The following is a 25,814-nucleotide window of genomic DNA, read 5'->3' as shown; positions in this document are numbered from 1 at the left end:
TTAAAACCTAACATGAGCGTGACTGTCAACGACATGCGTCACATGAGTACGAAGAAAAAATGAACGACTGTCGACGTCAGATCCAATATGGCCGTGTCCATACGCACCTGACAGGTCAACATAACCTAACAAATATTTGAGGCGAAAGACGTGGAGAGCTAATAATACACCATTTCGACGCGATGAAAATAAACGAGAAAAATATGGTCGCTTTCGCGACGTCGGCAACTCCTGTAGACCGCGAGGGATGGCTCAACAAACGCGGCGAAGTCAAAGGAGGATACCAGAGGCGGTGGTTTGTCCTCAAGGGCAACATTTTGTTCTACTTCGATCGGCGAGGCGACAAGGAACCTGTCGGGATGATCGTCCTCGAAGGGTGCACCATCGAGCTCGCTGAAGACGAGGAGCAGTTTGGTTTCAAAATCGTTTTCCACGGTCCCAACAACAGAAGCTATGCCTTGGGAGCCGAGTCGCAAGTGAATATTTTTCTCCTTGTCTCCAACTTTCATTTGGCTGGAAGCCTTATTTCGTTTTTTTATAAATTCGTAGGATTCAATGGAGCAGTGGATGAAGGCATTGGCGTGCGCTAGCTATGATTACATGAAATTAATGGTTGCCGAACTACAACGGCAGCTGGACGCTGCGGAGGAAGAAGTCACACCTACTTCTCCACCTGTTGAATCTCCCAAGGCGCCACCTAGACAACGCCACAATCCATTTAACAAACCTGATACTCATCATCGATCTCAAAGTGTCAGATCTGCTCCAGGAAGAACCGAGAATATTCCAAGAACAAGAATTACTTTTAGAGAGCTCCATACCGCTTACGGGAGGAGGATATTGGCCGATCTTAATGAATGGAGACACTCTAAACGGAGCGTCGAAGCTCCACTTATAGCACTGTAATAGAAAGACTTATTGCGGGTAAATATAGTTGTAAATAATTGTTAGATAATAACCAGAAATTTACTTCTATCCTCTTTTGATTCTCGATGTTTCTAATGCAACTCTACAATTTGATTTGATGGATGAGATTCTTCTATTTATCAATGTCCGATGGAAATTTGTAGTGTACATCGAATTTGACTCATTGTTCAAGTATTTCTAATCGTATCTCTTTAAAAATGCTTTTTCCCGAATTTAATACGAGAATCGGTTTTGATGCAGTTCATGTGTATCATCACTGATGAATTTTATCACCATATTTATAATTTTCAAACGCGAGATTCGAATTGTACTGATCATAGAATGCATTCGTCCTCATTCTCGTGATCCAAAAGCGAAATGCTACTTAAATATTACTTGAGACAAATTACAGATCAGTGCGTAGATCCCTATAAATATAATACATATATTTGTAGTGACGGCAATGATACAACAGGATTAGAGAAATAATGGGTAATTCATTTTCTTGTGTAAATACCTAAATAAGTATTTTATTAGTCAACATTATATTAATAATCTAATAAATAAGTCAACAGCCAGCTGTGGTAAAATATTGCAGTACATTAAACATTTTGTGTAAAAAATACATGATTGATTAACCTCACAGAAAAAAATAGTGTTGAAAAAAGTTTTATGGTGGTTGAGTCACATGGTCATAAAATTTCACATCACCATGTATTTAATAAAAATATGATTGGAATATGACATTGATGATATTTAGGTAAATGTGAGACACTAGTCTATGTAGTGTTATTAAAAAGCTGTACGAAATAGAATTCTGTACAAAGTACTTGTATAGAATCAAATCCTTATACATATATTATATAAGTGTCCAATTGTTCATGCTATATGTACATCGCAAATTTATCTGGGTCTTAATCTGTCGTTATTGGGTAGTCACAAAGACAAACCCCATTGACATATTTCAGTGGTAGAAATAAACGCTTCAAGTCGCCTTTTAATCAGTATTTTATACATATCCATGTCATTTCGCGAACAAGCCACGTGCTTTACTTAAAAATTAGAGTAAAAAAAATAAAATAATCGATTACTTTAATACTACTCGTGATAATTTAAAAGCTTGTATATATTAAGTTTATTTTGCTTGCTTGTCATCAATTATCATATGGCTCTACCCATTAAAATACTATAATTGTAGTCTGCACTGGAGTTTGATCAGTTGTTTCCTTGGATACTCTATTCACATCGAAATTGTTAATTTTTATTTGCGTTTATGTGGTTTTCTCTGCAAGTAAACAGTTCAAAAAATTTTCAATTCATAATCACACTTTTACTTTCAATTTCTCGATGACCAAAATTGTATTACTTACAGTCTTATGCTCAAAGTTGTCGCATTAAAAAATATAAATTTCAAGTAAGAGACTTCTAAAAAAAAAAAAATGGATGCCATATTACTAATCGATGGGAGGTTTATAAATTTACCGTAAATTATATATTAAATACTATAATTGTATATGAAATTATTGTACAAATCCTGAGTGCTATTAATGATAGTTAAAATTACCAATTATCCACTACGTATAACCAAAGAGGGAAAAAACTTACTTGAACCAGAGAGAATATTTACTTGAACTTAAAGACACCTTTTTTACGTGCATCACCCGGCAAATGCCTGGCTCCAAGTAGAAGACGGGCCTTGTCTTCCTCTTGCGGGGGTGCCTTTTGCTGAGGACCTCTAGGTTTAATTTGTAGCTTCTGTTTTATTGCTTGGCTTAAGATAACTCGTCTGGAATCGCTCTTCATTGCCAGTAACAGGTCCAGCCACGTCCAAGTCACATTGTGATATTCCAAGGTAGGTATGACCAATGCAAAGTCTCTCACATCTTCCAAATTTTTTTCTTTGTTACCCTGTATAAACATGTTAGTCAGACATGGAAATAATCAGAGATTTATGATGAATTTACTAATTTCTTCTTTATACCTTGTAGGAAACTCGAACAGGGACTTCTGGTATTTTTATATAGATGAAGAGTTTATTCTTATCGGCTCTTTCTTTCATCTTTTCTACATCATCCCGCCGTTCCATTGGTACATAAAAAGAGGAATCTCTCTGGGGAGCTGGTGGTTCCTCAATTCCCTCTGGATCTCTTTCCGGAAAACAAAACTTCAGCATGGTATTAAAGAATTTCTTAGTCAGCCCTGAAAGCAGTTTATTGCTCGTTTCAATTTTGGAATTCCAATTTATTCTTTACATGCGGCATTAGAATGAATTCAAAAATCATATTACCTATCGTCAAAGGAACAACATTGATCTCAAAGTGTTCCTTTACAGATATTCCAGCAACTGGTGCCTTCTCACGACAAAATACTCTGAGAGCTCTTTGTCTTTCTACCGGCATGTTACTTTGGAGTTCTGTCGGTGTGAGTACCTCAGTATAAACTTGATTTGGAAGTAAATTTGTCATAATGACGTAACCCAATTCTAACAAATGTTCAACAGAATCATCAGTCTTGCTTGTTTTGGTATAAAGAAAGTTTTTCAGAACAAGATCGGCAATGCCTAATTGCCCATCAGCGTCCGTAAGCCTCCATTGTGCATATTTGAAACAAATCTCTGCCACTCTAGCAACTGCCGCTGGTTTATCCTTTACTGTTGTCGAGGCAGCAGCTGGAGCGGTTGTCTCTTTGTAACAGCTTAACATAACATCTAATTCTTCGGCACGCGCATTGAGCTGTTCTTTACATTCGTAAACTCTTGCATCTAATCTTTCCTTTTCTTCCAGTAGTTCCGGACTCGGTTCTTCAGCCAAGGCCTTCTGAAATAGGTGTGTTTCCTTCTCCAATCTACGTAATTTTGCAACTAGACCCCGCACGGTATTCTGAAGCTGTTGTATGGGTCGTTTCTGATCCTCAACGGAATGAAGCTGCAATTGGAATCTCATTCTCTGCAGTCTTTCTAGAGCCTCTTTTCTCCTGGGCTCAACATACAGTAATAAATTGTTAACAATATCTAGGATCATTGCATACTGGAGCGAGTTTGTGCACACATCAAGATCGTGGTGCGTCAATGTAAATGCGTCAGCTGCCGAGAGCTCCTTACGCTCCCAAGGACTAACTTCTTCGCCTGGAGGAGGTGGAACTTCGTCAAGACATCCGGCATCCAAAGACTGACCGTAACCAACGTAGAAGAATTCACATTTGCAGCGAGAGACAATCCTTTGGAGTTGATGCTGAGACCCACCACCTCCTCCAACAGTCTGGCTGACCACTCCGCCAACACTTTGCCCGGATCCAACAAGAGCCGGAACATCTGGTAGCTCCGCTATCACAGTTGAGTCTTTTTCCTGCAACGTTTATAAATGTAAGAAAGTTTTTTCTTCGTCTTATTTACTTACATTCAAAATAATTACCTGAATATTGTCGAGGGTAAGCCACATGATGTTATCATCGATGTTGTCGTCAATGTTAGCACTCACTGTGGCATAATATTGCATGCACTCGAGAGAACCGACCCACGTTGTTTTTGAAACAAGCGTTCTCTCCCTCCAAACCGGTCTGTGAACACGCTGAAGTATCTCTGCCTTTGCTGCAGAAAGAATGACGTAGCCACGCGTCTCGATTCCCTTGAGGAGGACTTGACTATTGACCAGTGCAACTGTAACATTTTTTATTTACCCATATCTTCAAACTTTCTACTTCGCTAACTACAAGTGGAGTGAAAACGATAACGAAATGACATCTTACTCAACCAATTTTTATGCATCACATCATCCTGATGGCATGCGGCTAATCCTCGCAGCTGCTGTCCTCTAGTTTGTCCAGATAAATCGTCGCTAAAAGCTTTAGGTTTATTGGCGGCCTCGGCAATCAATCTTTGCAACATTCCAGCAGCTTCTCCCTGCTGAGGTTTAGTAACTGGTGACGGTGTCACTTGAACTGGAGTGCTCTGCCCATCAACTGGTCTAGTCCTGTTTTTATTAGGTGTTGAAGTATTTTTTTCCCTGTGAAAACCTTTGAGAGCTGCAGTAGAGAGATTTTTCTTAAGCTGCTGACTCTTTATGAACGAATCAAACAGTGCAAACGCCACGTCTCTGTTCGTTTTCGTCCAAGCTCCGCGCAGGTCGTGTACAACCAATCTATGTGTCGGAGTATCGCCGTAAACCCCGGCAATTTTGGCTTCCCTTCCATAGCTAACTCTGGCAACACTTAGGCAGTAATATTTCTCAACCTTTTGTCGGAGTGGTGTGCTCTCTTTTTCTTCTTGTAGGGCTCGCTGCAGCCAAATTTCTGCATCACTGAGCTCACAGTTCATGTAAATCACCGACCATTCAGCTCTTGGTCTGTGCCTTAAACCATCATCGATTGGATAGAGTGACAAATTGTGTTCTGAACTGCACCCAACTCTTCCTCCTGTAACTTCAAAGCCGCGTTGCATGGAGGACGACATCCAGTAGCTTACGTGAAATCTATGAAAAGCCAGTGTCAATCTGACCTTTCTGTAGTGTCTGCTCAATTGCTTTTTCCTTGGTCGTATGTTTTTGAAGAGTGGTCCTTTTCGCGTTGGTCTGGTAGCTCCTGATAGTATGAATTTCAAACTTTCAAACCATCGTAAGGTGCTTCCATACAGCAATGCAATAGGAGCACTGGTTGAAGTTGGGGAACCAGTTGGTTTCGTTTCTAAAGCAAGACTGACATTCAAATTCTGGGACCTGAAAGCTCGGAACGAATCATGTTCCTGATTGCTAGAATACTCTGGTAGCCTGTCTGGAGCGCAGGGTATAGCAGCGTGGTGATCACGAGGATCCCCCAAGCAAACCCATGCCAATTTGACGCTCATCCTGACATTAGGCAAGTGCAAAAGCCGACAGTCGTCGTATTTGCTTGCAGTTCTAACGCAGACGTCCAAGTCACCCTTGATTATTATTCTTCCCAGAGTCCAATCCAACTCCAATCCTGTCCAAGTCAATTCCATCTCTTCGGTCGTATTATACGGATCTAGGGAGGCATGCAGCAATATAGTCAATTGTTTAACGCACAGCGTTAATCTGCCGTGAAAAGAAAGCCTCATCTTGTCCCAGAACGGAAGTGGCGGACTCGGATCTCTCGAGGGATGAATGATCTTTTCGAAGCTCAGATTACACTGAGCAATTACAGGCTCCCAGCAAGGTCCAAAGGCGTATCTGAATTTATCAATGTCCCAGTTTAAGTCATGGTAGTATTTCAGAGACGTCATGCCTCGCTCTACTACTATATCGTCCCAGGGAGCTCCGACTTCAATTCTAACTGTTCTCCTTGCTCGAGGTGGTGCCAAGGCCTCGGCCCCAGCTAATCTACCCCAAATGCTTAGACCCTCGACTAACAACAGTGGTTGCGGGAAATCACGTAACTGTAGCTTCCATTCTGTGCATTTGACAGAGACCCCTCTCACCCACAATGTGCTAAATTCAAGACCGTCCTCGGGCCAAGGAGATTCAGGGTCCATTTCTCTTAATGCCTTGACCGCTTTTTCTGTTCCGTGAATCGTCGGATCAGCTAATATTATTATTTCCAAATCTTGCATAGTCCAGGCACAGAGCCGCGTTCTTACAGGACCAGCTCGCTGCATTTGTTTCCATCTTTGAACGTATATTTCCGCATTCTTTTTGTTTAAACTGGCGTAGAGCTCGTCTACTTTACCTTGAGGAAGGAGCAAATGCGCTCTACACAACTCTTGTACTTTGGAGTCTAACATTGCTTGTCGCTTCAAACTTTCTTTGTACTCGTCTTCAAGAAGTTCGTAATTGTCTCGTAGGCGAACTTCGAAAGGATCATCTCTTACTTCAAATAACCATTCCTTGATCTGAAAATAAATTGGTCTTAATACCGTTTACATTAGCAATATATAAATTCTAATAATGGAAGATGCTAACTTTGATCACTAGGTCATTCGGCAATTGCTTTTCCGCCATAGATTCTCGTGCATGAATTTGGTCAAGCCATTTTCGGATGCTCATCAGTTCATTTTGTATGGCATTTGTGTACTGATGTTCGTAAGGAAAACAAGCTTTACACGATTCTATGTAAAGGCCCCATGTCGTGTTCCAGTCCAAGTCAAAGCCCTCGTTATTCGCTCTTTCTAATCTGACTTCCTCACTTTCAGAAATTCGGATAAGCTCCACGCCTTCGACTGTCAATATATCTGCCCTATCCAGCGCAGCTCTCAAGTAATTAAACCTCCATTCACCCGCAGTCCAACGAAGCTCATCCAAAGATAACTCAAGGAAATGCCTTGGCGATATCACAATTGACAAGGTAATACCACCAGTAGCTAGTAAATCCATAGATCGCTTTGTTTTTACGGAATCTGTAACAAATAATTTAGGGATGGTTTGATTGTCATATTTCCAGTTACGAAAACTAGTTATACAAAATACAGGATTTCTTGATCTGCAATTTCAACATTATCCACCTTTCTCACCTGTAGTTAAAGTTTCGCCCTGTTTTGTGAATGCTATCGTTCTAAAATCTGCAGCTTCGTGCCAAAGCTGCAGTAGTCTAAGATGCAGGTTGGGACTCCAAGCCAAGCTGGATCCATCCAAGCTGAGATTAATACTACCGTTTGTAATGGCTCCTTTGCACTTCCTGAGGGCTAAGAAAGGACTTGAAAGAGCTTGCGCATGTTCACATAAGATTGGTTTATCTTTGTCTAGCGTTATAGCACATACACCTTCGGCAACAGCTATAAAATGATCGGAATTGTGTTCCAGGCTCGAGGAATCCATGCGCACCATCACAGATACTGAAATAATTATATAGTCAACGATAGCCAACAGTTATTGCTTATTCAAGAATATTTAGCTGCTCACATTCATTCTCAGCTATGAAAAACAAATTGCAATTTCTCATTTTCAGGTTGAACTGAATCTCATCTTGTTTTGGGATGTTTGACTGCCTGTGTAATAATGTCCTTCGCTGGTTGTAATACCTGAAAATACATTTCGTTAAAAATATACCGAAAATACTCTGGACATGAATTATGTAGACTGCAATCACTTACTTGAAGCTTTGCTCTAAGAATCTTGCAAGCTTGGGGCTCCATTCTGCCCTCAGTTCGTCGAGAAATACTCCGACAGCATTTGGACGCGTTGTTGCTAGAAATACTCCAACATATAACGGGCTTCCCCATCGATGAGAAGTTCCTGGAGCACCTTCATCTTCACTGTCTAGAGTCCACCTTAGAGATTCGACGGACAACTCTGTGTTCCACTCCATGGTCTTGTCTAAATGGCGATGAAGCATCAAAGTAGTGCGTTTTTCAACATTTTACCATTCAAATATTACCTGCTATTCTATCCAGCGAAAGTTTGACGTGAGATAAACCACACGACGCTTCTTGACTGTCAGGTAATTTAATGAATAAATTTCCACCATACAGATCGGTTATAGCTCGTATTCCAGGCCAAGAGAAATTCTTGTTTGACGTCAAATCGACGTCTGGCTTTGACATATCATAGCTACTGCTGAGTAACACTGTGTCCCAATCGGCATAGTCAAAAGTCACGGAGAGATTATGTAGCTGGGTCGCTATCCGTAAAACATCTTCTTCCAACTATTTTCATAAATAATTATTAGTTCTCTGGAATACTTTTAAAGCGTGTTGCTATTTACCCTAGAATCTATTGACAGTGTTTGCAGAGTTAAGACTGGCTGCTTTCCACGAATCGATAGTCCATCCAATTTCACAGCTAAGTACAATTGCGGACCTGCTGGTTGGAATCTGGCATTCACATGCAGTCCTTTCATCATTCCCTCGAGGCCAACTCGCCCTCCATCTTCTCTCCCAGCAATCACTGAAGAACTCCCCATTTTCACAGTCAAATTCTAAAAGTTGAAGTTTCAGGTAAATGTGTCGCATGGCAATTATTACTAAGTAGCAATAAATTTTTGACATATTCTTTACATACTTTAGGTATCATTGGAGCCAATCGAGCTAGCAGTGGTCCAGTGAAACGATCAAGTGCTTTGCTAGACTGCTCAGTGGGCGTCAAAGTTTTTCTATCTTTGAAAAATTGTAGAAGACCTGCCCCCCCAGACCCCTCGGTTTGAGTCACGCCTATGTATAGTTTCTGTGGAGAAGAACGTATTCAATGTAGATATTTTACACATTTCAGCTTCACTGGCTGACATGTCATGAAACGAACCTCCACAGACAGTTCCCCCTGTGCCTTTAACGTTGCCTCAATGTTCCCTGCGAAACTGATCTGTGCCAGACAAGCATCAGATGCGTGTCGCAATAATTTCATCGCCCCACCAGCAACAGCAGCAGATGCAAGAAGAGTCCGTGTCCCGTGAACAACACTACCATCCAAACTTAGACTCTCCGCACTCCCATTGGCCAACCAACCATTCCCTAGGGCTAGAAGACTCAGGTTTTCGACGTGAACAGCCATGAACTGAATGAAGAGAATTGTTTTCGTACATTACGAATTGAATTGAGTAAATTACAAATCAGATTATTGTATTATTGCCAGCTATGCCCTAGAATACCTGTACAAACGTGATAATGATCGGCGGTATTTTCTTGTTTCTAAAATCGAGTGGTTTGTTATAATCTTTCTTTGGATAAGAAGGTTGAACCGGGACATCTTTGTTGATACGGACGTCGCGCATTACAACGGCCAGCAGCTTAGCAACATCGCTGCTGAATAAGCTACTTCGTACAGTAATTTCTTCGATTTGCTGAAAGATGTATTAACAAGAAAGTAGAAAAGTCCTAAATAGAGGACATATGGATATTTTGAAAATTCCTCCATCAGTCATTATATGCACGTACCACAGTAAACCCATTTTTGGTAACAGTAACATCTCGCAGTATGAAGTAGGGCAGGGAAATGTGGCCGACTCTAAGGTGAATTTTGTAACGACGTTTTACGAGCCATGCCAGTAGTCTCGGTATCACCCTAAGCATGAGACAGTGAATTTGAAAGTGCACGTTGTACGACAGATGAAAAAAACAAAGTCAAAATTTTTTAAAAATATAGAAGAATCTTACCATGTAAAATTGCAGTAGAGAAAGAGACAGATGAGAATAAACGCGAGTAGCCCCGTCATTTTGAAAATTTTAATATAACAGTAACATTTGGGTGTTACGCTGCCAATTATAATCGTTGTGTAATAAATTATTTACATGTAATTCTAACCTATGTACATATGTTATACATACAATACTTCAGTCTTTCGAAATTGTACATAGGCGCTTAGTCAGCCCGTAGCCGATGGTTAACTCATATCAGTAATAAACGATTTAATTTCGTGTGGCAAGTTTGGTCACCGAAAAAATTAATCGTCATGTCTTAAGCCACTCGTGATAGCAGAGGCCCAATTAATGAAATTCGATTATAAAAAGGATAAAAAGTATCTACGAAAAATCTGACGTAGGCGTGCGTGAATGACAGCTACGAACCCCACCTGATCTGACCGATGTAAAAAAACTGACCTATCTTTACGGAAACTATAAAATGGACATGGTCGATGAGTCATTGATTATCATTAAATTCCATTTTATCTATCGTGGTTAAAAACTGTCGAGAAATAACAAACAAGAAGTCGCGTAAACACCGTATTTATTTATTTCACTTTCGTACCGGTTCGTATCGCTCGTAAAAATCCCCTACGCGTATATTCGTCACTGACAGATGCGTGGAATCAACGACCTTGCCGAATGCCACAAGTCAAGTTTTACCACGCAAAAACCGTAATGGCCTGTTGGTTTAAGTCACACGCTAGTTTCTCGCTGCCCAAACTACAAGGAGGATAAACAAGTGATACCCCAGCGTCTTCGCATCGAAAAGAGTAGGTATTAAACTCGTATTCGGATAGTTTTATCTGGCGATACTGTAACGCAATTAAGGTTAGGATATTTTTTGATTAGGTTAGGCGGACCGGCCAACGCTGCACAGCTGATTGCGAATAAGTTTGCATACATCTTCTTCATCGGGTTTTCACCCTCATAGATTCTGAATGTACTTTATTGACTGCAAAATGCGTGACGATTTGGATGCTTTACTTGTGACGCCGGGGGAACGATACTGTGATTGCAAAGAGGACTGTCTATGTGGCGAGCAAAATGGTATTTATTCGCTTGTGATTGATATTTTCAGAACGATCTGACTACATTTATTTCAAATATTAAATTCAAAAATTTACAGTGAGTTTTTTCGTCGGCGTAAAATGTAATTTAACCCTTTCGGCCCGAGCGGTGTCTATAGTGACCTAACGCCCGACGCTCGCTCTGTCTGAGCGGTGACTATAGTCACCCAACGCCTGACGCTCGCTCTGTACGAGCGATGACTGTACGCTTGCCGCGACTGCTCAGTCAGTAGGGACGGCGCGACGTAGAATGCGTCCGTACCGAAAGGGTTAAGCAACTATCTCGCTTATTTTTTCTTCATAGAGATAGAATGGCAGTGGGACGAGAAATATGCCAGCAAGACTTTGCGCCTTTCAAAAATGAACCTAGAGGTGAATTTCAACCCCGGCTACAGCATGGGAACCTCGGCTGTTCGAGGTAACAAATTAATGGCCAGTGGAAGACATCATTATTGGGAGGTCAAAATGATCACCCAAGTTTACGGAACTGACATTGTGAGCGTTAAATCTGTTCTCAAAGAATCGCTCTGTTTATGGTACAGACTTAACAAGACTTATTGCTTCCTTTGCTTCCATAGATGATAGGCGTCGGCACAAGCAAAGTAAACTTAGAAAGTTTTGGTCTCACTTTTACTTCATTACTTGGTCTTGACTCGGAGTCTTGGGGTTTTTCGTACAAAGGAGATATTCAGCATCGGGGACAGAAGCAGAAGTACAGCCTGCCCTTTGCACAAGGTAGTCTTGTCGGAGTTCATCTGGATACATGGAGAGGGACATTGGAGTTTTATTTGAATAGAAAACCACTTGGTAAATAATATAATGCTTTGAATGAGTAATCTTTTAGTTCCGAATCTACAGAGCATCTTTTCCTGTGCCAGGAATCGCTTTCACTGGACTTAGAGGCTTAGAATTATATCCAATGATCAGTTCCACAGCTGCACAAAGCAAAATACGCATAACGCACAGCAGCTCAATCCCAGTGACATTACAACTTGAGTGCTTGGCTGCCCTGAAACCCTCGCTCCGAACTATGCTACTAGAGGGTTTTCCTGGTCTCCGCCATCTCACGACTAGCATTTTCGCTAATATACTGCAAAGCAGTTACAGTAAGATTAGTAATAAATTTTCTAATATTTGACCACATCAGGCCTTACTCCAAGAATATAAAGCTTACTTTATTTCAGCCAAGGACGAAGATGAAGTATCGGAAGATTTTAATATTCTGGATGAATTCGATGTTGCGGTAGTAGGTTTTAAGAAGAGTAGACGAAGCTTGACCCAAGACGATGGCAGTATGCCTGGCACTGCGAGACGTGAATGTGAAATGTGTGGGAATACGACTTCTGTTCTATTTGCTCTACCTCTATGTACAATATGCTGCGACTGAGACCATTGCGCTAATGATAGGTTGTAGCTTGAACGTGCGATAGTATCGCACAGCAGGTTTTCTCATCTTTTAAATCAGGTGAGCCAGGCTGTTATACTTATTCTAATTTCGACGATATGTAAACAAAAGTTTTTGCATTAAACTTATTTCATGTTGTAAAGTTGATGTATATTCATGTCTTTATTTATATTTCCGGTGTTTTGATTTTAAGACTTTCAAGTAAATATGTATATAAAAAAATGTATGTATATGTGTATATATATATATATATATATATATGTATATATTTAGTAGTTATTCTGAAAATTGTATCTCAATAAGATGTAAAGGACAAAACCTACATTCATAAAATTTTCAACTTTTATTAAAAAATTAAAATACTCCTTCAACATTTCATTCTTTTTTTTTACAAAAATTACACATTAAATGATAAACTTTGATGTGCTAAATTGCTCGTGATTTCATTCACCTATTCTTTTGACCTAACTTCACTCTTCTTCAATTTTTTAACCATCTTCCCATTTACAGCCTTGTTGCTTGAGCCACGTTTCTTTTTACTTAGAGCTAAATCATTATTATTTAATTTTGCGCAGAATACAACAGCCTGGGCCCAACCGGCAAGCGGGCCCCAAAGATTGCGCAAGAATGTGCTGACTTCGTTGTGTATTTTTGGAGTAACAGTCTTTTGAGTTTCTAACTGCGGCATATAGCATGCTCGAGCTACTTGAAAAATATGCGTGTCTACTGGAATTGCTTCCAGATAACCTAGTGACATGAGGCATATACAATCAGCCACTTTAGGACCAATTCCTGGAAGTGTAATCAACTTTTCCCTCGCAATAGGGTAAGATTGATCAGTGTCTTTATGCAACTGTTTCAACCACGTTTCGCCACCCAATTCTATTAGCCTCTTAGCGGTATTGGCTATATAGCCAGCACGATAGCCAAACCCAGCTTCCTTTAGGATCATTTCCACGTTTTTCTCTGCCAACGATTCTATCGTCGGAAAATCATAATACTGCTTGTCATCAATGCAGCATAATTTCTTGCCAAAGAATCTGCAGAGTTTGTCAACCATGCCGGATATTCTGTAAAACAATAAATTGATTTAGTCCAATTTGTTATTAAAACCTGATTGAGTGAGATTTACAAGGATTACCTTATGATGTTATTATTTGAGCTGCAAATGAAGGCAAATAAATTCTCCACAATATCTTGATTCAGTATCCGCACACCTTTCACTGTTTCCCAGGCCTTTTTGAAGTGCGGATCAACCGCTGACCATTTTCTTACGTTGTGCTTCAAAGATATCTCTTTGCGCAAATATCGTGATAGGATTTGTCTGTTTTTTGGGTCACTTTCCAAGGGGCCGTGTACACGATACTGGAGATGAGTTTTGTTCTGCTTCAAGGTCCAAACTCGTCCAGCAAATATACCGCGGAAAGTTTGAGCACCGTCAACCTCGACCCACCTTTGAATAAGAAACTGACAAATAGAATGCGGACTCAAATTAGGCTTAAAATTAAGGAGAACTATTAACATTGTCCAAGCCTTGTTATCTGGTTAGAATTAGTCAATTGACGTTGAAACTTTTTGAACTTCAACTAACCTAAAACTCTGACCGCCGGTAAGTGTTAGACCAAGTTCTAACTCACTTTCGGAGAAGGATATGTTGTGCATCGTTGATCCCGGTATCGTGTTTATTACTTTACTCATTTTTCCAAGCTTGTTTATCATCACGGTTGTATAAAGACATCACGGTTTCAACGCCTCACCGATTTTCCTATTTTGGACGGGTACAAAACTACCCGCCGCGGTTAACTCAGTCGGTAACCCACGTCTCTGGAAGCCCTGAGTTGTTTGACAAGCAATCGATGTTAGAAAAGTGAAATACAAAGCGGGTATTTTCAACGTAAAAAAGTTTTAATTGCATATTTCAATAACCTGTGCAAACGTATCAACTATTTTTGTAAAACATGAAGGCCCCAAAAATAAATTAACGATGCTAATGTAAGAATTAAATATGATATATCTTTACCAGTTAAACAACAGTTTATACACGTGCACTACGATTCGATTCATTTATCTAAAACTAAATATTTCAAGTCACTACATTAATTTGAAAATCCAAAATCATTACAAAGTAAAATAACCATCAAATCTTTAATTAACCGCTTCCTTGCTTCAAGTTCATTATAGTTTATATACGTGTGTATAAATTACAATCGTTTACTTAACAACTCGAATCCTATAATATAGATGTTGGGCGCTGTCTATTGTTTATATTTATGCTCTAAATTATTGGGACTGGCAGTAACCTTTTGGCACATTTTAAGATAACGCATCTACAAAACCTTAAAGGAATCTTTATCGACAATGCACAATACGTCAGTTGGAAGTTACATGGTATATACTATTCTAAACACAATATTTAAGATATATAAGTTTTTGATACCTTAAAGGGGTTTTTCGGTCACAATACAGGGATCTATAAGGGATTCGGAAAATGGATGTTGCATGGTAAAGTGACTCGTTCACTGTGATATAGCTAATAGCGCATGGTCAAAGCCCTAGTAGTTAATAAATAATAGACTCGAATATATGTAAAATAGTAACTAGATATAAATTAGATCCGTGCTTTGCAAATATCATATTGTACAAGTTACGTAAATGTACACATGAATAAGAAAAAATTATTCGTGTTAAACTCTTCTGGAGTAAGAAATACAAAACTCTACGCTCGTATCAGTTCACAACCCCGTGGGCACAGTCTTATTCCATATAATAGTAACTCTTGGCTATCACGCCGATTGAGTCTTATAAAAACATACGTTTCCGTTTACATGTATACCCGTCTACAATTCCGATAAATGGTAAAACTGACTAATCGAATCCTAGACTGAAAATAACAATCACGTGATAAAACTAAAAAAGTATCAAATCTCTCGATATTAGGATAATCGTTGTCAAATACGAACAATACTCTTATCAAATAAATTGATTGCATTGCAAACTATGTTGAACAATGTCAGCTATGCTTGCATTCTTTGGTGACATTGTCGGTATGATTGATTCAATACTTGGCAATAATGTCTCACGTTCGAACGTGATATGTTATCCACCTCAACCTCTGGTTACATTTAAGATCCGTTAATTCGTTCGTAGAAAAGCAAGTACGGACTGGCACACAATACATCTGTCAGTGTCGTACATTCTACCGTTACATCCGACGTGTACATCCATTGGCCGGGCCTGTTTCCTCGTCGATAAGATACAAAGTGCCCGGCGTCTACAGGACCGCGATGCTCTACCACAGACTGCAATTTGTACCTGTTCCTGTTCCTGCCAATGCCTGAATTTTGGTCCAGCATACCGATCATCGCTTGCGGTTTGCCCTGTACATAAAATTGCAATATATTTAACTCAAAGGAAACACCAAGATATATATTGAATATTACATAAATTGCATCCGAGATTCTCAATTGTACCTGAGAATTCCTCTTCTTAGCTTCAGTAAACGTAAAAGGATCGAGTATTAATATTTCTGGAAATATTATAGGATCGTCTCTTTTTACAGGCACCCCTGATGGACCCCAAGTTGTTCTGGGAATATGAAGACACAAGCATTTTGGTAATTTTCCCAGCGTCAGAGTCTTGACAGCCGGACATCGCAAGCCACATCCATCACATTGTACATCATGGATCACTTCGCTGGTCACAAAACGTGACAACAACTCAGCCAGTGTGTGACGTCGCCAAGTCAGAGTGTTACTGGCTGGCGGTAATGGTAAGGAAACGCTTTCAAATTTGTCATAATGGACGGAAGACTGAAAAAATGTTAAGGAATTTGTAATTACTGATGGATAACTACGTCAGATTGATCATAATCAACGAAAAACATCCACGCCTCACCTTCCAGTTGCAATTTGTGCACTGTAATTGGCTAGTAAGAAGTCCTGAGAAGGGATGCGTCACGTTTGACATGGCAGGAATGCTAGGGCCAGGAATTGTGCAGAGAGAGTTCCATGCTCGAAAAGGGAAAGCTGCTTTCGAGTTTTCTCCTTCACCATCTCTGGATATCACCTCAGAAGACCGGGCAATAATCATTCCTGGCTTTGCGCCGTCAATGGAACTACCGAATGCTTTTGGAATCGACTTGGTGGAGGCTGTCATTTGATCGGGAAGACAGGTATTGTGTACATCTGATTCTCGAGCCTCATCCTTCCTTGCAATATCGTTGCAAGACACACTTGTCCGCATCCCAAATGGATCGCCGGATCCCCTAATATCGGACGTCATAGGAATGTCAGTTTTAGGCAAGGCGTCCGACAGACAACCTTTCTGCAATTAATATCCAGCTGTTAGTTAAACTGGCACTTTCAGTCTTTCAAGAGCCAAAGTCATATTTGCATTCCTTATGCTGAAAATGACAAAAAAATTCTTTGCTTTGTACGCACTCTGTTAAGTGGCTGCATTTCAGCCTGCAGAGCACCGAGTACAACGTGGAATAGCTCGTGAGCATCTTGGTGTCCAGGTGTGAAGATCCATAGTGGTCCAAGGGACGTTATTATTTCAATTGGTGTTACGTCTCCATATATCATTTCGTCGCAGAAGCCATTTACCTCTTAACAATAAAAATCATTTACATATTTGTTACAATTGTTTATGGAGTACTCAAAACGAGAGTAAACTTACTATCTAGAATGGAGAGAAGGCTCCGGGCAAATTGGCCATTTTCATTGTTGACAAGCTGCGTCCGAAGCCAGCCGACAAACATTGGACACGCTGCTAGAGACTGGAGAAGTGCGTTCATGAAACAAGTGTATCCTAGATTGGTCAGTCCAATAATTTGGCCTAGAATAACGACGATGACATAAATTCCAAGAGGAATGATATGGGTAAACAAGCTAGTTTTTTGAGTAATTAGGAAAAAACGGGCAATGGTTCATTACTGTATAATATTAAAAATGACTTCATCAATTGAAAGACTTGTGAAGGAAAGGAGACAATCGTCGATCGCTACTTGTATGCTATTACCTCTTCGCCTAGGCCTAGGCGAAGGTCCCCAAAGTACAAAAGCGCCGATAACAAGGGCAAACCCGACACCGGCGACCATAGCAATTTTCTCAACATCCATTTTGCGTAGAAGTTTATAAGTTGAAGTGTAGAAACAATATTAAATATTGTTAGATATCCAGCAGAAACGGTTATAACCTATTTGTGATATATCGTGTGAGAATGAGCTGCGTTATTTCATTATTACAGCAAGTCTTCATCGCCCGATCATTTCACCGCATAGTTCATTTGCCTAAGACACGATTTGAGACGGCTACTTTGCCACTTCTCTGTTTACAAAATTTTTTCTTGTATTTTTAATCCACAGTACGGGTCCGACCCGAATTGTGCAGAGCCGTCTCCAACGAACGGTGAAGTGGTCAATGCTCAATACAAATGGGCAATGACAGCTTTGCCAACCCTTCGAATAGAAATTCAGGAATCGGAAACGCATACTTGGCTCGTTGGAAAAAAAATGTAGAGCAATGAACCCTATCTATGTTTTGTAAATTTATGAATTACGCAGAGCCGTTACACTTGATCATCTCGAATTCGTAGAAAAAAAACGACGTGAGCTCTGCATTCTGACTTTCGAATCTTACGAGATAAATGTAAAGAAAAAAGGGTCGACAGGTGTCATTCATGCCATGTTTAATGTATACATGTGCGTTGTGTACCTACGTGTGCATAACACTATGCACACAATCGTAACGTATAATGCAGGAATTTAATTCATCAGATTGTTAACCGTAGTCAACTAATTCGATAAAGGGAATAGTTGACAATGACAAATGTGCACGGAAACGTTTATCATCGTATAACGTGCATTGCAATTCTCAAGTGAAAAACAGTGAGAACTATAAAATTGTAGTAAATTCTCTCCTCGGCGTTAAGCCTGGCTAGGGGAGTCGGATGCTGGGAAGGCTGGGAAGTGACAAGTGCGCTTGGAGGAAGCAGCGTCCATCCTTTTCTCTTTTAATTCTGTGCCGACTCCGGTGATTTCAAGTCGATTGTTCAGTCATCGAAGGGTAAATGAAACAGAGCGAGAAAACGGATCGCCGTTACTTAGCGAATAACCCGTCGGCTAATACGGAGTAAACTGAAACTCCAATATTTACGTTCTCGTTACGCAGACGTATACAAAAGGATCGCGGAGAGGGGTGGAGGTGAGGAGGACAGACACACTGATACTCTCTACGGTGTGCGGGCGGAGCTGTATGAATTCGAAAAATGTTCCCACGGTCACGTCGAACCGAGTTGATCGCCACGTTCGTCCCAGTTCATCTTTCGCGGCGCTCAGCGTCCTGTGAGAGCGGCCTTGACCGTTGACCGTTCTATTTACACCATTCTCATCTTCACCCACTTCACTCGAACCTGAAGGATCGAGGAAGATGAGTGGGCACGCAGTCGTCGTGTGGGAATGGGAAAATCGACAAGCTAGATGGAGGCCGTACAGTCCGGCGGTTTCCCAGCACCTGGAGAGAGCCCATTGCAAAAAACTTACCAGGGTATTCTTGAACGACGCAGATCCGAGCCTCGACAGGTATGAGAAAATAAAATTTACACTAAAATGGCAATGGATCATTTCTATGAGCTCTGTCATTTTTTTTTACCATGCAGCTTGCTTTGTATTTTAATCGTACCCTGATATTCATATTCTATCTAAAATCGTATTTACCTTAAAAGATTAAAACTGACCTGATCTTACCCCACCATTAGATGCTACTTGGAACGATTCTCTATTGAAAATTGGAAAGTTGAATTCTTCCTTCCTTGAGTTACCAAGATAAGATGATGTAAATTATTGAATAGTCTAAATATTTCAGCTCGATTGGTTCCACGATGCTTGGGATTTAATAATAGCAAGCTTGAAAATTTCGTTCCCTGAAAAATAGCCACATATTTCTGCGTACACACTTGTATTCTTCTCAGTATTGCTTATTGGGTATTGCAAGGTCTTCTTGCTAGGACTTGATTAGTTTTCGGTGTATTTTTTCATCTGTTATGAAAAAAAACGACAGTTTCGTCTGTATCAGATACTACATCAATCTGAGGACAAAGACGCAGTGCAGTGACGATGGCACGGAAACTCATAACGTTAGGAGAAAATTTTACTTGCCTGGATCACCGGCAGGAAAAGGTGCCAAGTGGGAATGGGTCGGTGACACTGACGATTGGCACACTTACGACATGGAGGTCCAGTGCCTCATAGAGGAAGCATGGGCACGGGTGCGTTTAAAAAATTCTAAGATGTAACTTTTCTGGTTCGAATATTTATAAATCGTATAAGAGCAATATTTCTCTTAATTAATTTATTACCTTTTGATTTTTCCAGGGTGACAAAACAATTGACGTTTCCAAAACATACCTCGGCTTTCCTTACATAATAAATTTTTGCAACCTTACTCAAGTTAGATGTTGCACAGGTTATGTACGCCCGATCAGACGTATACAGCAGGCACCGTATCCTTTAGTGAAAGTTGCGCTTGAGGAATTGCCACCGACTACTGGAAGAAGAGGACTAAATGGAACTGTCAAAAATCCACATGCTAAACCAACACATAAGAAATTACCCAATGGAACTGGAAAGAAGAGTAGCAAAAAGGTAACGCAAAGTGCTCGATGATTAATTAGTAAAGTAGTTGAATCATCTCATAAAATGGGTTTGAGAACCTTTGAAAGCTTACATCAATACTAGAGTCAAAACTTGATCAGAACATATAATGATTTCAAGCATAACATTTTTTTAGGGAAAACATGGCGATACAGGACCAACAAACATCGCTCGTGTGATATTGAATAACTTGAATATTTTCGGTAATAAGCATGCGGAAAACGTGCCAGTAGAAAGCACTACAGAACCAGTTCAAAAACGCAAGACACGGGATTCGAATTTACTAGACATTGATTCAAGCAGCACCAAAAGTGGTCGGCGTCCTAGCGTTGATACAGTATCCACCTATCTCAGTCACGAAAATTATGTTGATTTATTAGACAGCAGTGTAGGGAGTGACGATGCCTTCAAGGATTCAGTTATTGGTGAGCAAGAAGCTTACTCAACATATTGCAAGAAAAAGAGTACATCCAACATTAAGGCCAATCATTCGTTTCAGGCGTTGTAGTCGAAGCTCCTGATGTCATATCTCAGTATGTAAGGGTGGTTGAAAGTGCCGGTGCCGATTCGTGTCCTGTTTGTTTGGGCTCTCCTGAGCCTCTGACAGTCGAGTTGACTCGCTGCAGACACAGGTTACACCTAGCGTGTCTAAACGCAATGATTAGTTCACAACAGCAACCAATGTACATACAGTGTCCAGTGTGCCGATTGATATATGGAGAAAAGAGAGGAAACCAACCTCCAGGGACAATGAATTGGACCAGAATACCGCGGCCTCTTCCTGGATTCCCGAACACGAACACAATTCAAATAACTTACGAGTAAGTAGGCGTAACATTCTCGCAAAACTGACTTGATTTCATTCGGTTTTCTCGATTTTACGCGTTTCTTGTTGTGTTCTAGCATTCCATCAGGAATTCAGGGTCCTGAGCATCCAAATCCTGGCCAAACATACTACGCAGTTGGCTTTCCTCGAGTTTGTTATCTCCCCGACAACGACACAGGCAGAAAAGTCCTAAGACTACTGCAAATCGCTTTCGAAAGAAGGTTGATCTTCACCGTTGGACGGTCAGTGACTACGGGCCGAGAAGATGTCGTTACCTGGAACGAAATTCATCATAAAACTGAGTTAGGTCCGTCGACCTCGGGACATGGGTATCCCGATGCTTCATACTTGGAACGAACGCTCGCGGAACTCGCGGCCCAAGGAGTTTCCGATGGCCAATCAGTGACTGGTTTCTACCAAGAGCTTCATTGACTCAGGTATTTCGACGTTTTCGCTTTGCGAAAATATTCTTTAGATCAGGGTTGGGCTGAGCAGCTGTGCAGTTAAACTGACGAGAAAAGACTGACTGAACAAGAGGAAACAGTCTGCCAAACAAGAAATCAATTTTTTTTCGTGGTGAATAAATTCTGGCGAATATTAATACTATTTGGGACATGCAAGATGGTCTCAACAATGCCTTACGTATTATACAATAATTAACGTTGGCGTAATACCTTTAATTTGCAATTCAATATTAATAGCTTTATATAGTACTTACATATAAGCATGAGAGCGTGTGCGTGTGTGCGTGTGCGTTAGTATGTGTGTGTGTGTGTATTCCGTACATTTTTTTTCAAGTTTTTTGAAATATATTTCTCAAATTTTGTGTAGTTAAATGAATCTGCAGCATTATATTCGTGCGGTTGTTTTTAGTCTGCGATAATCTCGAAATGTTAATTTACCTTGCGTTAAATATTAAATGGAACAAAATACTATGAGGAGAATGGTGATCCGTGCTTCCAGAAAAATATTATATACTATATACATATACGTAGATTTATACTCCATCAAAATGGTATTAATGAAAATTGATATATAGATATATTTATGATAGAAATATATTAAATAAATATAACAATTAGTATAAAATATACAAATTACACTTTCTCATCAGATTGTAATTTAACTAATTTCAGATTCAACCAATAACCAACCTTTTTCGTTCTTCCTGTATGTACCTTGCGAGTGCCGTGTTCGGACACTAGCAGATATTGCACAAATTTCAACATACTGACAGATACTTCAGTCAGGTTGGCAGATAGACGGTCAGGGTCTACTTAATCACAATCAGAGAAGGGACCCAAAGCTTTGGAAAGTCTGAGAATTCTCCGAATAGTGCAAATCCCGCAGAATTCAAAGCAGATACAAAAACAAGTACATTCATGCTATATCTAATGATTTGGGATACTCAATTCTTAGCGTTTTTTGGTATCAGTATAGCCAGATGATATATGCCAACACAGATACGCATTATCGGGAGCATTATTATGAGTTTGAATTCTAAGTTGAAATTTAAAAAATACATATTTTAATCGGCCCAAACTCGTGAAGGATATCGAAACGACTTGGACACTTTTTGGTAATCCGTGGTATAATTCAAATTTCTTGGCGCCGAGAACGGCGGCAACTCGGCAAACATACGTGGCGATGTTCGTTTGCAAGTCATGCGTATATAAATTACCAGTGAGTTAATTATTACAAAAGTCAGCGAGTGAGAAAAAAAAAGAAATGGCAGAATGTTGACAATTGATTATGTCTCCATAACATCATTTAAAATGATCGCCCAACGGTGTGAAGTAAGGCCAACTCTGTCACATTGTGATCGGGGGGACTCCAGATGCGCTCAAGATGGCCGAGGATTGATTTTTCTGATTTAAACGAACCCTGTAAACGATGAAATTCTAATATGATAATATTCGGAAATTTCTCTGAATATCTCTCAGATTAAAGCATTGAAACGTGATTGGTTTTTAGTTGGTGTGAATCATTGTGATCAATGTGACTCTGCACGTAAAATTGTCAGAAAATAATATCGAGTCGCGAGGCAAAACCGAGCCGTCTCCGTGTGACAGCGGTTTCCGCTAGGCGCGAAATTGTTGCGACACACAAGTAAAGAATCACTCGTGTGTGGGGAGAGTGTATCTTAACAACAACAACAACAACAACAACAACAATAACTGTAACAGACTTAAACTATTTTCGTTGTTAATTGATACGCAAAAGCTTTTCATCCGTTATTGCTAGCATAAATGAATAAAGTTAAGGAGCACCATAATTGCGTTCTGTGCGATTCGAAATTAGATTCCAAAGAAGCTCTTCAGGAACACTTCAGGTAATCATAATATACTTTTATGTACCTCACTCTTCGCGGATTGTTCCGTTCATTTACTCTTCTATTATTTTATTTTATTTTATTTCTTTTTCTAATTTTTTCTGTTATTTAATATATCGCCCTTTCTTCACGTCAAAAGTTACACTTTGTTGGTTATGTTTTTTGCTTACTCCCGTACTGTCAGTCCGCCGTTATGTGACAGATTAATCACGGAATAAAGTAGCTTGATGGTCGAAACACAAACAACGACGCAAACAATGTACGAATTAAATAAATTGATCACTGAAATAATTCAATATTATTTAATATGTTTAAAGATTTTGACATGTAAAATTCAGAGTGTATGGGTAAATTGTGATTATGGAATTATGGTTCTTTATTTTTTTAAAATTATAAACATCATTTCCTATTACAATTATTATCTTTTTGTCATTATGAACAGAAAACATGCCAACAAGGAGATTGACGCACGGGGACGGCCGTGTATGCAGAAAACTAATGCTGAAACACGATGTGATATTTGTGGACAATCATTTGATACAATACCTGCCACTATAAGGCACAGGTTTAAGGTGCATCCAAATTCACCGACAAAGTTTTACTGCCCTTACTGCGGTATGCAGTTTCCATTAAAGGTCAGGTTTGTTTTTACTTGTTTTTGAGATCTTTGGTTTCTCACATTCCACACTTCTACGAATGATTCTCTTTTCTTATTTTTTGATTATATTTTTTTAATAATTATTTTTTTCCAGACTCACCGAGATAATCACCAAGCTACTCATGATCCTGAGAGCAGTACAAATACAAATCATCACAAGTGTTGCAAACAATGTGACGTTTTGTTTTACAATGGAAAAGCTCTGGACTATCATTACCGATCAATTCACAAGAGGTACTAATATTCTAATCTCATAATCAGTATAAGATTAAAAAAAAAGGTTCAACTATAACTTGTTACGTATGCCATCGATCTTTATTTATCCACATTAATTTAATTGAGCAGGTTCGATTGATCTAAGACTTTATACGGCAGTAACACTTTTCAATATAATTAAACGTCATGCACATGTGTTGGTCGGATGTTAACGAAAATGGAACATTCAGAAAACTTCGTTATCATGTGGAAGGTTTGCCAAAAATTTTCAATTTCCAGAATGGTTCATCTCTTTCAACCAATACTGACGCCACCACCGAGTAACAAAATCAAAGTAAACTCCATGAATGACGCGTTGAGTGCATATTATTGCCATTTATGTGGAGCAGAATATGTTATAAAGTTCAATCTTCAACAGCATTTGGAAAACGCACACACACAGGTAAGTGATGCGATCAATCGTGTTTTCTGCTGCCGAATTTCGGTTTTGTTTACACCTGACCGAAACGATAGCGTGATTCGAAAACTGGTACGATTTTATGACCATTTTTTATCATTATCGCAGGAGGAGAGAGAGACAGTTCCTGACCACCTGATAAAATGTACTACCTGTGCGGCTATATTTTGCAGCAAGAGAGCATATGACGCACACAACATTTTTCATCAGCCTGAAGATCGGTATGTTACGTCGGAGCAACAAAGACTGCAAACTGTGACAAAGGTCGATCAAGACTTTGATATTAGTAGGGTTGAACCTATCGCTGATAAATATCTCACAAAACATATGTCTCCAAAGAGACGTGCTAAACGTTGGCCAGAGGTGCGTACATTACATCGAAACTGGAAAATATCCGACACATATTATAATTGGATGATCTGTTTCAGAAAAAAAAAGTACAGCGGGTCTCGAGTAAAAGAGTCTATGGTGATTTCACCTCCTCTGAAGAAGACGATGAAGGCCCACACCAGCAGCAAATTGGAGATGAAGACTTGAGTGACTCGAGCGACACTAGTGACTCCAAAAGTGATTTACCGCTGGACCAACGAATAAAGTCCAGTTAACCGAGTCAGAGTTGTGCAGCCTGAACGACGCAGCCTTGTTACCCACATTATTATTACTAAATAATTATCGTTTGAGATAAATTATAGAGGCCGAGAAAAGTACTTAATACGCCCGAGATAACAGAAATAATGATAATAATCAGCTCCCTTCTTCACGTAAATATGTTGTAATTAGTTTTCTTTGATTGTGCATTCAGAGTAGTTTTGATGACAATTCATCACTACATGGTCATGTTGAATAGTTAATGTACGGAAAATTACTGGCTAAGCTATTAGTCGATTTTTCATTATCTCTTTCTTTATCTTATTCCGAGAAACAAGTTCAATACAACGGATGAGAATTAAAAAATACCAAACTCTGAATGTGCTGAGCATATCGTTTTGCGTGATACATCTGTAACACATAAATATACAAAGTTGTATCTACAGGGTATTCGAAATTTTACCCTCAATATACGTATTACATAGGCGAGAATTCTTTGCCGATATTGAAGGTATGCTTGGCCAGTTTTATATAACAAGGTACAGCATGAAAAAAAAAAATGTATAAAACTGCCTCAAGCCAAATGGCAGACGAAATTCCAAGGTCACAGATCGGTTTTTTTCGCCATGAACACTGTATATAATATT

General features: G+C 39.6%; 7 protein-coding genes across 14 annotated transcripts; 4 read left to right on the top strand and 3 right to left on the bottom strand.

Moving 5' to 3' along the window:
• Nucleotides 1–52: 52 nt before the first annotated feature.
• On the top strand, nt 53–1,907 carry LOC124304877 (sesquipedalian-1-like). Its single transcript, XM_046763616.1, has 2 exons — nt 53–476; nt 550–1,907. The coding sequence occupies exons 1-2, from the start codon at nt 183–185 to the stop codon at nt 904–906; spliced, it is 651 nt and encodes a 216-aa protein (XP_046619572.1). The 5' UTR covers nt 53–182; the 3' UTR covers nt 907–1,907.
• On the bottom strand, nt 1,144–10,211 carry LOC124304865 (protein KIAA0100). The gene is made up of 17 exons (XM_046763584.1): nt 10,109–10,211; nt 9,938–10,036; nt 9,719–9,845; nt 9,433–9,624; nt 9,087–9,338; nt 8,850–9,011; nt 8,554–8,766; nt 8,227–8,494; nt 7,943–8,165; nt 7,752–7,870; nt 7,364–7,684; nt 6,816–7,249; nt 4,651–6,745; nt 4,317–4,561; nt 3,194–4,250; nt 2,888–3,105; nt 1,144–2,814 (listed from the first exon to the last, which is right to left on the bottom strand). The coding sequence occupies exons 2-17, from the start codon at nt 9,994–9,996 to the stop codon at nt 2,530–2,532; spliced, it is 6,270 nt and encodes a 2,089-aa protein (XP_046619540.1). The 5' UTR covers nt 9,997–10,036; nt 10,109–10,211; the 3' UTR covers nt 1,144–2,529.
• Nucleotides 10,212–10,603: 392 nt separating this feature from the next.
• On the top strand, nt 10,604–12,812 carry LOC124304875 (SPRY domain-containing SOCS box protein 3-like). 2 transcript variants are annotated; one of them, XM_046763613.1, is made up of 6 exons: nt 10,604–10,737; nt 10,812–11,014; nt 11,339–11,529; nt 11,613–11,841; nt 11,913–12,140; nt 12,219–12,812. In XM_046763613.1, the coding sequence occupies exons 2-6, from the start codon at nt 10,906–10,908 to the stop codon at nt 12,419–12,421; spliced, it is 960 nt and encodes a 319-aa protein (XP_046619569.1). In that variant the 5' UTR covers nt 10,604–10,737; nt 10,812–10,905; the 3' UTR covers nt 12,422–12,812. The 2 variants fall into 2 exon arrangements, with proteins under 2 accessions (XP_046619569.1, XP_046619570.1); XM_046763614.1 differs by lacking the exon at nt 10,604–10,737 and having other exon boundaries at nt 10,796–11,014.
• LOC124304873 (N-glycosylase/DNA lyase) lies at nt 12,786–14,336 on the bottom strand. Its single transcript, XM_046763608.1, has 3 exons — nt 14,031–14,336; nt 13,581–13,892; nt 12,786–13,509 (listed from the first exon to the last, which is right to left on the bottom strand). The coding sequence occupies exons 1-3, from the start codon at nt 14,156–14,158 to the stop codon at nt 12,891–12,893; spliced, it is 1,059 nt and encodes a 352-aa protein (XP_046619564.1). The 5' UTR covers nt 14,159–14,336; the 3' UTR covers nt 12,786–12,890.
• Nucleotides 14,337–14,570: 234 nt separating this feature from the next.
• LOC124304870 (ubiquitin carboxyl-terminal hydrolase 30) lies at nt 14,571–17,853 on the bottom strand. 3 transcript variants are annotated; one of them, XM_046763603.1, is made up of 6 exons: nt 17,459–17,853; nt 17,117–17,275; nt 16,879–17,045; nt 16,334–16,762; nt 15,910–16,248; nt 14,571–15,816 (listed from the first exon to the last, which is right to left on the bottom strand). In XM_046763603.1, exons 1-6 carry the CDS (start codon nt 17,556–17,558, stop codon nt 15,562–15,564), a joined length of 1,449 nt encoding a protein of 482 aa, XP_046619559.1. In that variant the 5' UTR covers nt 17,559–17,853; the 3' UTR covers nt 14,571–15,561. The 3 variants fall into 3 exon arrangements, with proteins under 3 accessions (XP_046619559.1, XP_046619560.1, XP_046619561.1); XM_046763604.1 differs by having other exon boundaries at nt 17,374–17,476; XM_046763605.1 differs by lacking the exon at nt 17,459–17,853 and having other exon boundaries at nt 16,879–17,043; nt 17,117–17,252.
• A 525-nt stretch (nt 17,854–18,378) lies between these two features.
• LOC124304867 (protein deltex) lies at nt 18,379–22,290 on the top strand. Of its 3 annotated transcripts, none has more exons than XM_046763593.1 (7): nt 18,379–18,504; nt 18,610–19,019; nt 19,498–19,705; nt 19,812–20,081; nt 20,227–20,515; nt 20,590–20,911; nt 20,994–21,976. In XM_046763593.1, the coding sequence occupies exons 2-7, from the start codon at nt 18,868–18,870 to the stop codon at nt 21,346–21,348; spliced, it is 1,596 nt and encodes a 531-aa protein (XP_046619549.1). In that variant the 5' UTR covers nt 18,379–18,504; nt 18,610–18,867; the 3' UTR covers nt 21,349–21,976. The 3 variants fall into 3 exon arrangements, with proteins under 3 accessions (XP_046619549.1, XP_046619550.1, XP_046619551.1); XM_046763594.1 differs by lacking the exon at nt 18,379–18,504 and adding an exon at nt 22,053–22,290 and having other exon boundaries at nt 18,585–19,019; nt 20,994–21,353; XM_046763595.1 differs by lacking the exon at nt 18,379–18,504 and having other exon boundaries at nt 18,585–19,019; nt 19,513–19,705.
• On the top strand, nt 22,157–25,771 carry LOC124304874 (protein suppressor of hairy wing-like). 3 transcript variants are annotated; one of them, XM_046763612.1, is made up of 6 exons: nt 22,157–22,290; nt 23,691–23,883; nt 24,001–24,140; nt 24,402–24,564; nt 24,688–24,942; nt 25,008–25,771. In XM_046763612.1, the coding sequence occupies exons 2-6, from the start codon at nt 23,734–23,736 to the stop codon at nt 25,182–25,184; spliced, it is 885 nt and encodes a 294-aa protein (XP_046619568.1). In that variant the 5' UTR covers nt 22,157–22,290; nt 23,691–23,733; the 3' UTR covers nt 25,185–25,771. The 3 variants fall into 3 exon arrangements, with proteins under 3 accessions (XP_046619568.1, XP_046619565.1, XP_046619566.1); XM_046763609.1 differs by lacking the exon at nt 22,157–22,290 and adding an exon at nt 22,354–23,248; XM_046763610.1 differs by lacking the exon at nt 22,157–22,290 and adding an exon at nt 23,364–23,507.
• Nucleotides 25,772–25,814: the final 43 nt, after the last annotated feature.

This window comes from Neodiprion virginianus, chromosome 5 (assembly GCF_021901495.1).
Source record: "Neodiprion virginianus isolate iyNeoVirg1 chromosome 5, iyNeoVirg1.1, whole genome shotgun sequence".
NCBI lineage: Eukaryota > Metazoa > Arthropoda > Insecta > Hymenoptera > Diprionidae > Neodiprion > Neodiprion virginianus.
Note: the sequence above shows the minus strand (reverse complement) of the source record. Positions and strands in the feature narration are given on the sequence as shown.

Excerpts from the sequence above, each read along its gene's own strand:
- LOC124304877 (XM_046763616.1), top strand. The coding sequence starts at position 183 with ATGAAAATAAACGAGAAAAATATGGTCGCTTTCGCGACGTCGGCAACT. Across the intron at positions 477-549 it reads CCTTGGGAGCCGAGTCGCAA|GATTCAATGGAGCAGTGGAT; the intron begins GTGAATATTTTT and ends ATAAATTCGTAG.
- LOC124304865 (XM_046763584.1), bottom strand. The coding sequence starts at position 9,996 with ATGACGGGGCTACTCGCGTTTATTCTCATCTGTCTCTTTCTCTACTGC. Across the intron at positions 9,012-9,086 it reads AGGGGGAACTGTCTGTGGAG|AAACTATACATAGGCGTGAC; the intron begins GTTCGTTTCATG and ends TCTTCTCCACAG. Across the intron at positions 8,495-8,553 it reads CACTGTCAATAGATTCTAGG|TTGGAAGAAGATGTTTTACG; the intron begins GTAAATAGCAAC and ends TTATGAAAATAG.
- LOC124304875 (XM_046763613.1), top strand. The coding sequence starts at position 10,906 with ATGTACTTTATTGACTGCAAAATGCGTGACGATTTGGATGCTTTACTT. Across the intron at positions 11,015-11,338 it reads TCTATGTGGCGAGCAAAATG|AGATAGAATGGCAGTGGGAC; the intron begins GTATTTATTCGC and ends TTTTCTTCATAG. Across the intron at positions 11,530-11,612 it reads AAGTTTACGGAACTGACATT|ATGATAGGCGTCGGCACAAG; the intron begins GTGAGCGTTAAA and ends TTGCTTCCATAG.
- LOC124304873 (XM_046763608.1), bottom strand. The coding sequence starts at position 14,158 with ATGATAAACAAGCTTGGAAAAATGAGTAAAGTAATAAACACGATACCG. Across the intron at positions 13,893-14,030 it reads ACCGGCGGTCAGAGTTTTAG|GTGGGTCGAGGTTGACGGTG; the intron begins GTTAGTTGAAGT and ends TCTTATTCAAAG. Across the intron at positions 13,510-13,580 it reads TCAAATAATAACATCATAAG|AATATCCGGCATGGTTGACA; the intron begins GTAATCCTTGTA and ends ATTGTTTTACAG.
- LOC124304870 (XM_046763603.1), bottom strand. The coding sequence starts at position 17,558 with ATGGATGTTGAGAAAATTGCTATGGTCGCCGGTGTCGGGTTTGCCCTT. Across the intron at positions 16,763-16,878 it reads AAATGCAGCCACTTAACAGA|AAAGGTTGTCTGTCGGACGC; the intron begins GTGCGTACAAAG and ends TATTAATTGCAG. Across the intron at positions 16,249-16,333 it reads GCACAAATTGCAACTGGAAG|TCTTCCGTCCATTATGACAA; the intron begins GTGAGGCGTGGA and ends ACATTTTTTCAG.
- LOC124304867 (XM_046763594.1), top strand. The coding sequence starts at position 18,868 with ATGAGTGGGCACGCAGTCGTCGTGTGGGAATGGGAAAATCGACAAGCT. Across the intron at positions 19,020-19,497 it reads GCAGATCCGAGCCTCGACAG|TTTCGTCTGTATCAGATACT; the intron begins GTATGAGAAAAT and ends AAAAAACGACAG. Across the intron at positions 19,706-19,811 it reads TAGAGGAAGCATGGGCACGG|GGTGACAAAACAATTGACGT; the intron begins GTGCGTTTAAAA and ends TGATTTTTCCAG.
- LOC124304874 (XM_046763609.1), top strand. The coding sequence starts at position 23,166 with ATGAATAAAGTTAAGGAGCACCATAATTGCGTTCTGTGCGATTCGAAA. Across the intron at positions 23,249-23,690 it reads GCTCTTCAGGAACACTTCAG|AAAACATGCCAACAAGGAGA; the intron begins GTAATCATAATA and ends CATTATGAACAG. Across the intron at positions 23,884-24,000 it reads GTATGCAGTTTCCATTAAAG|ACTCACCGAGATAATCACCA; the intron begins GTCAGGTTTGTT and ends ATTTTTTTCCAG.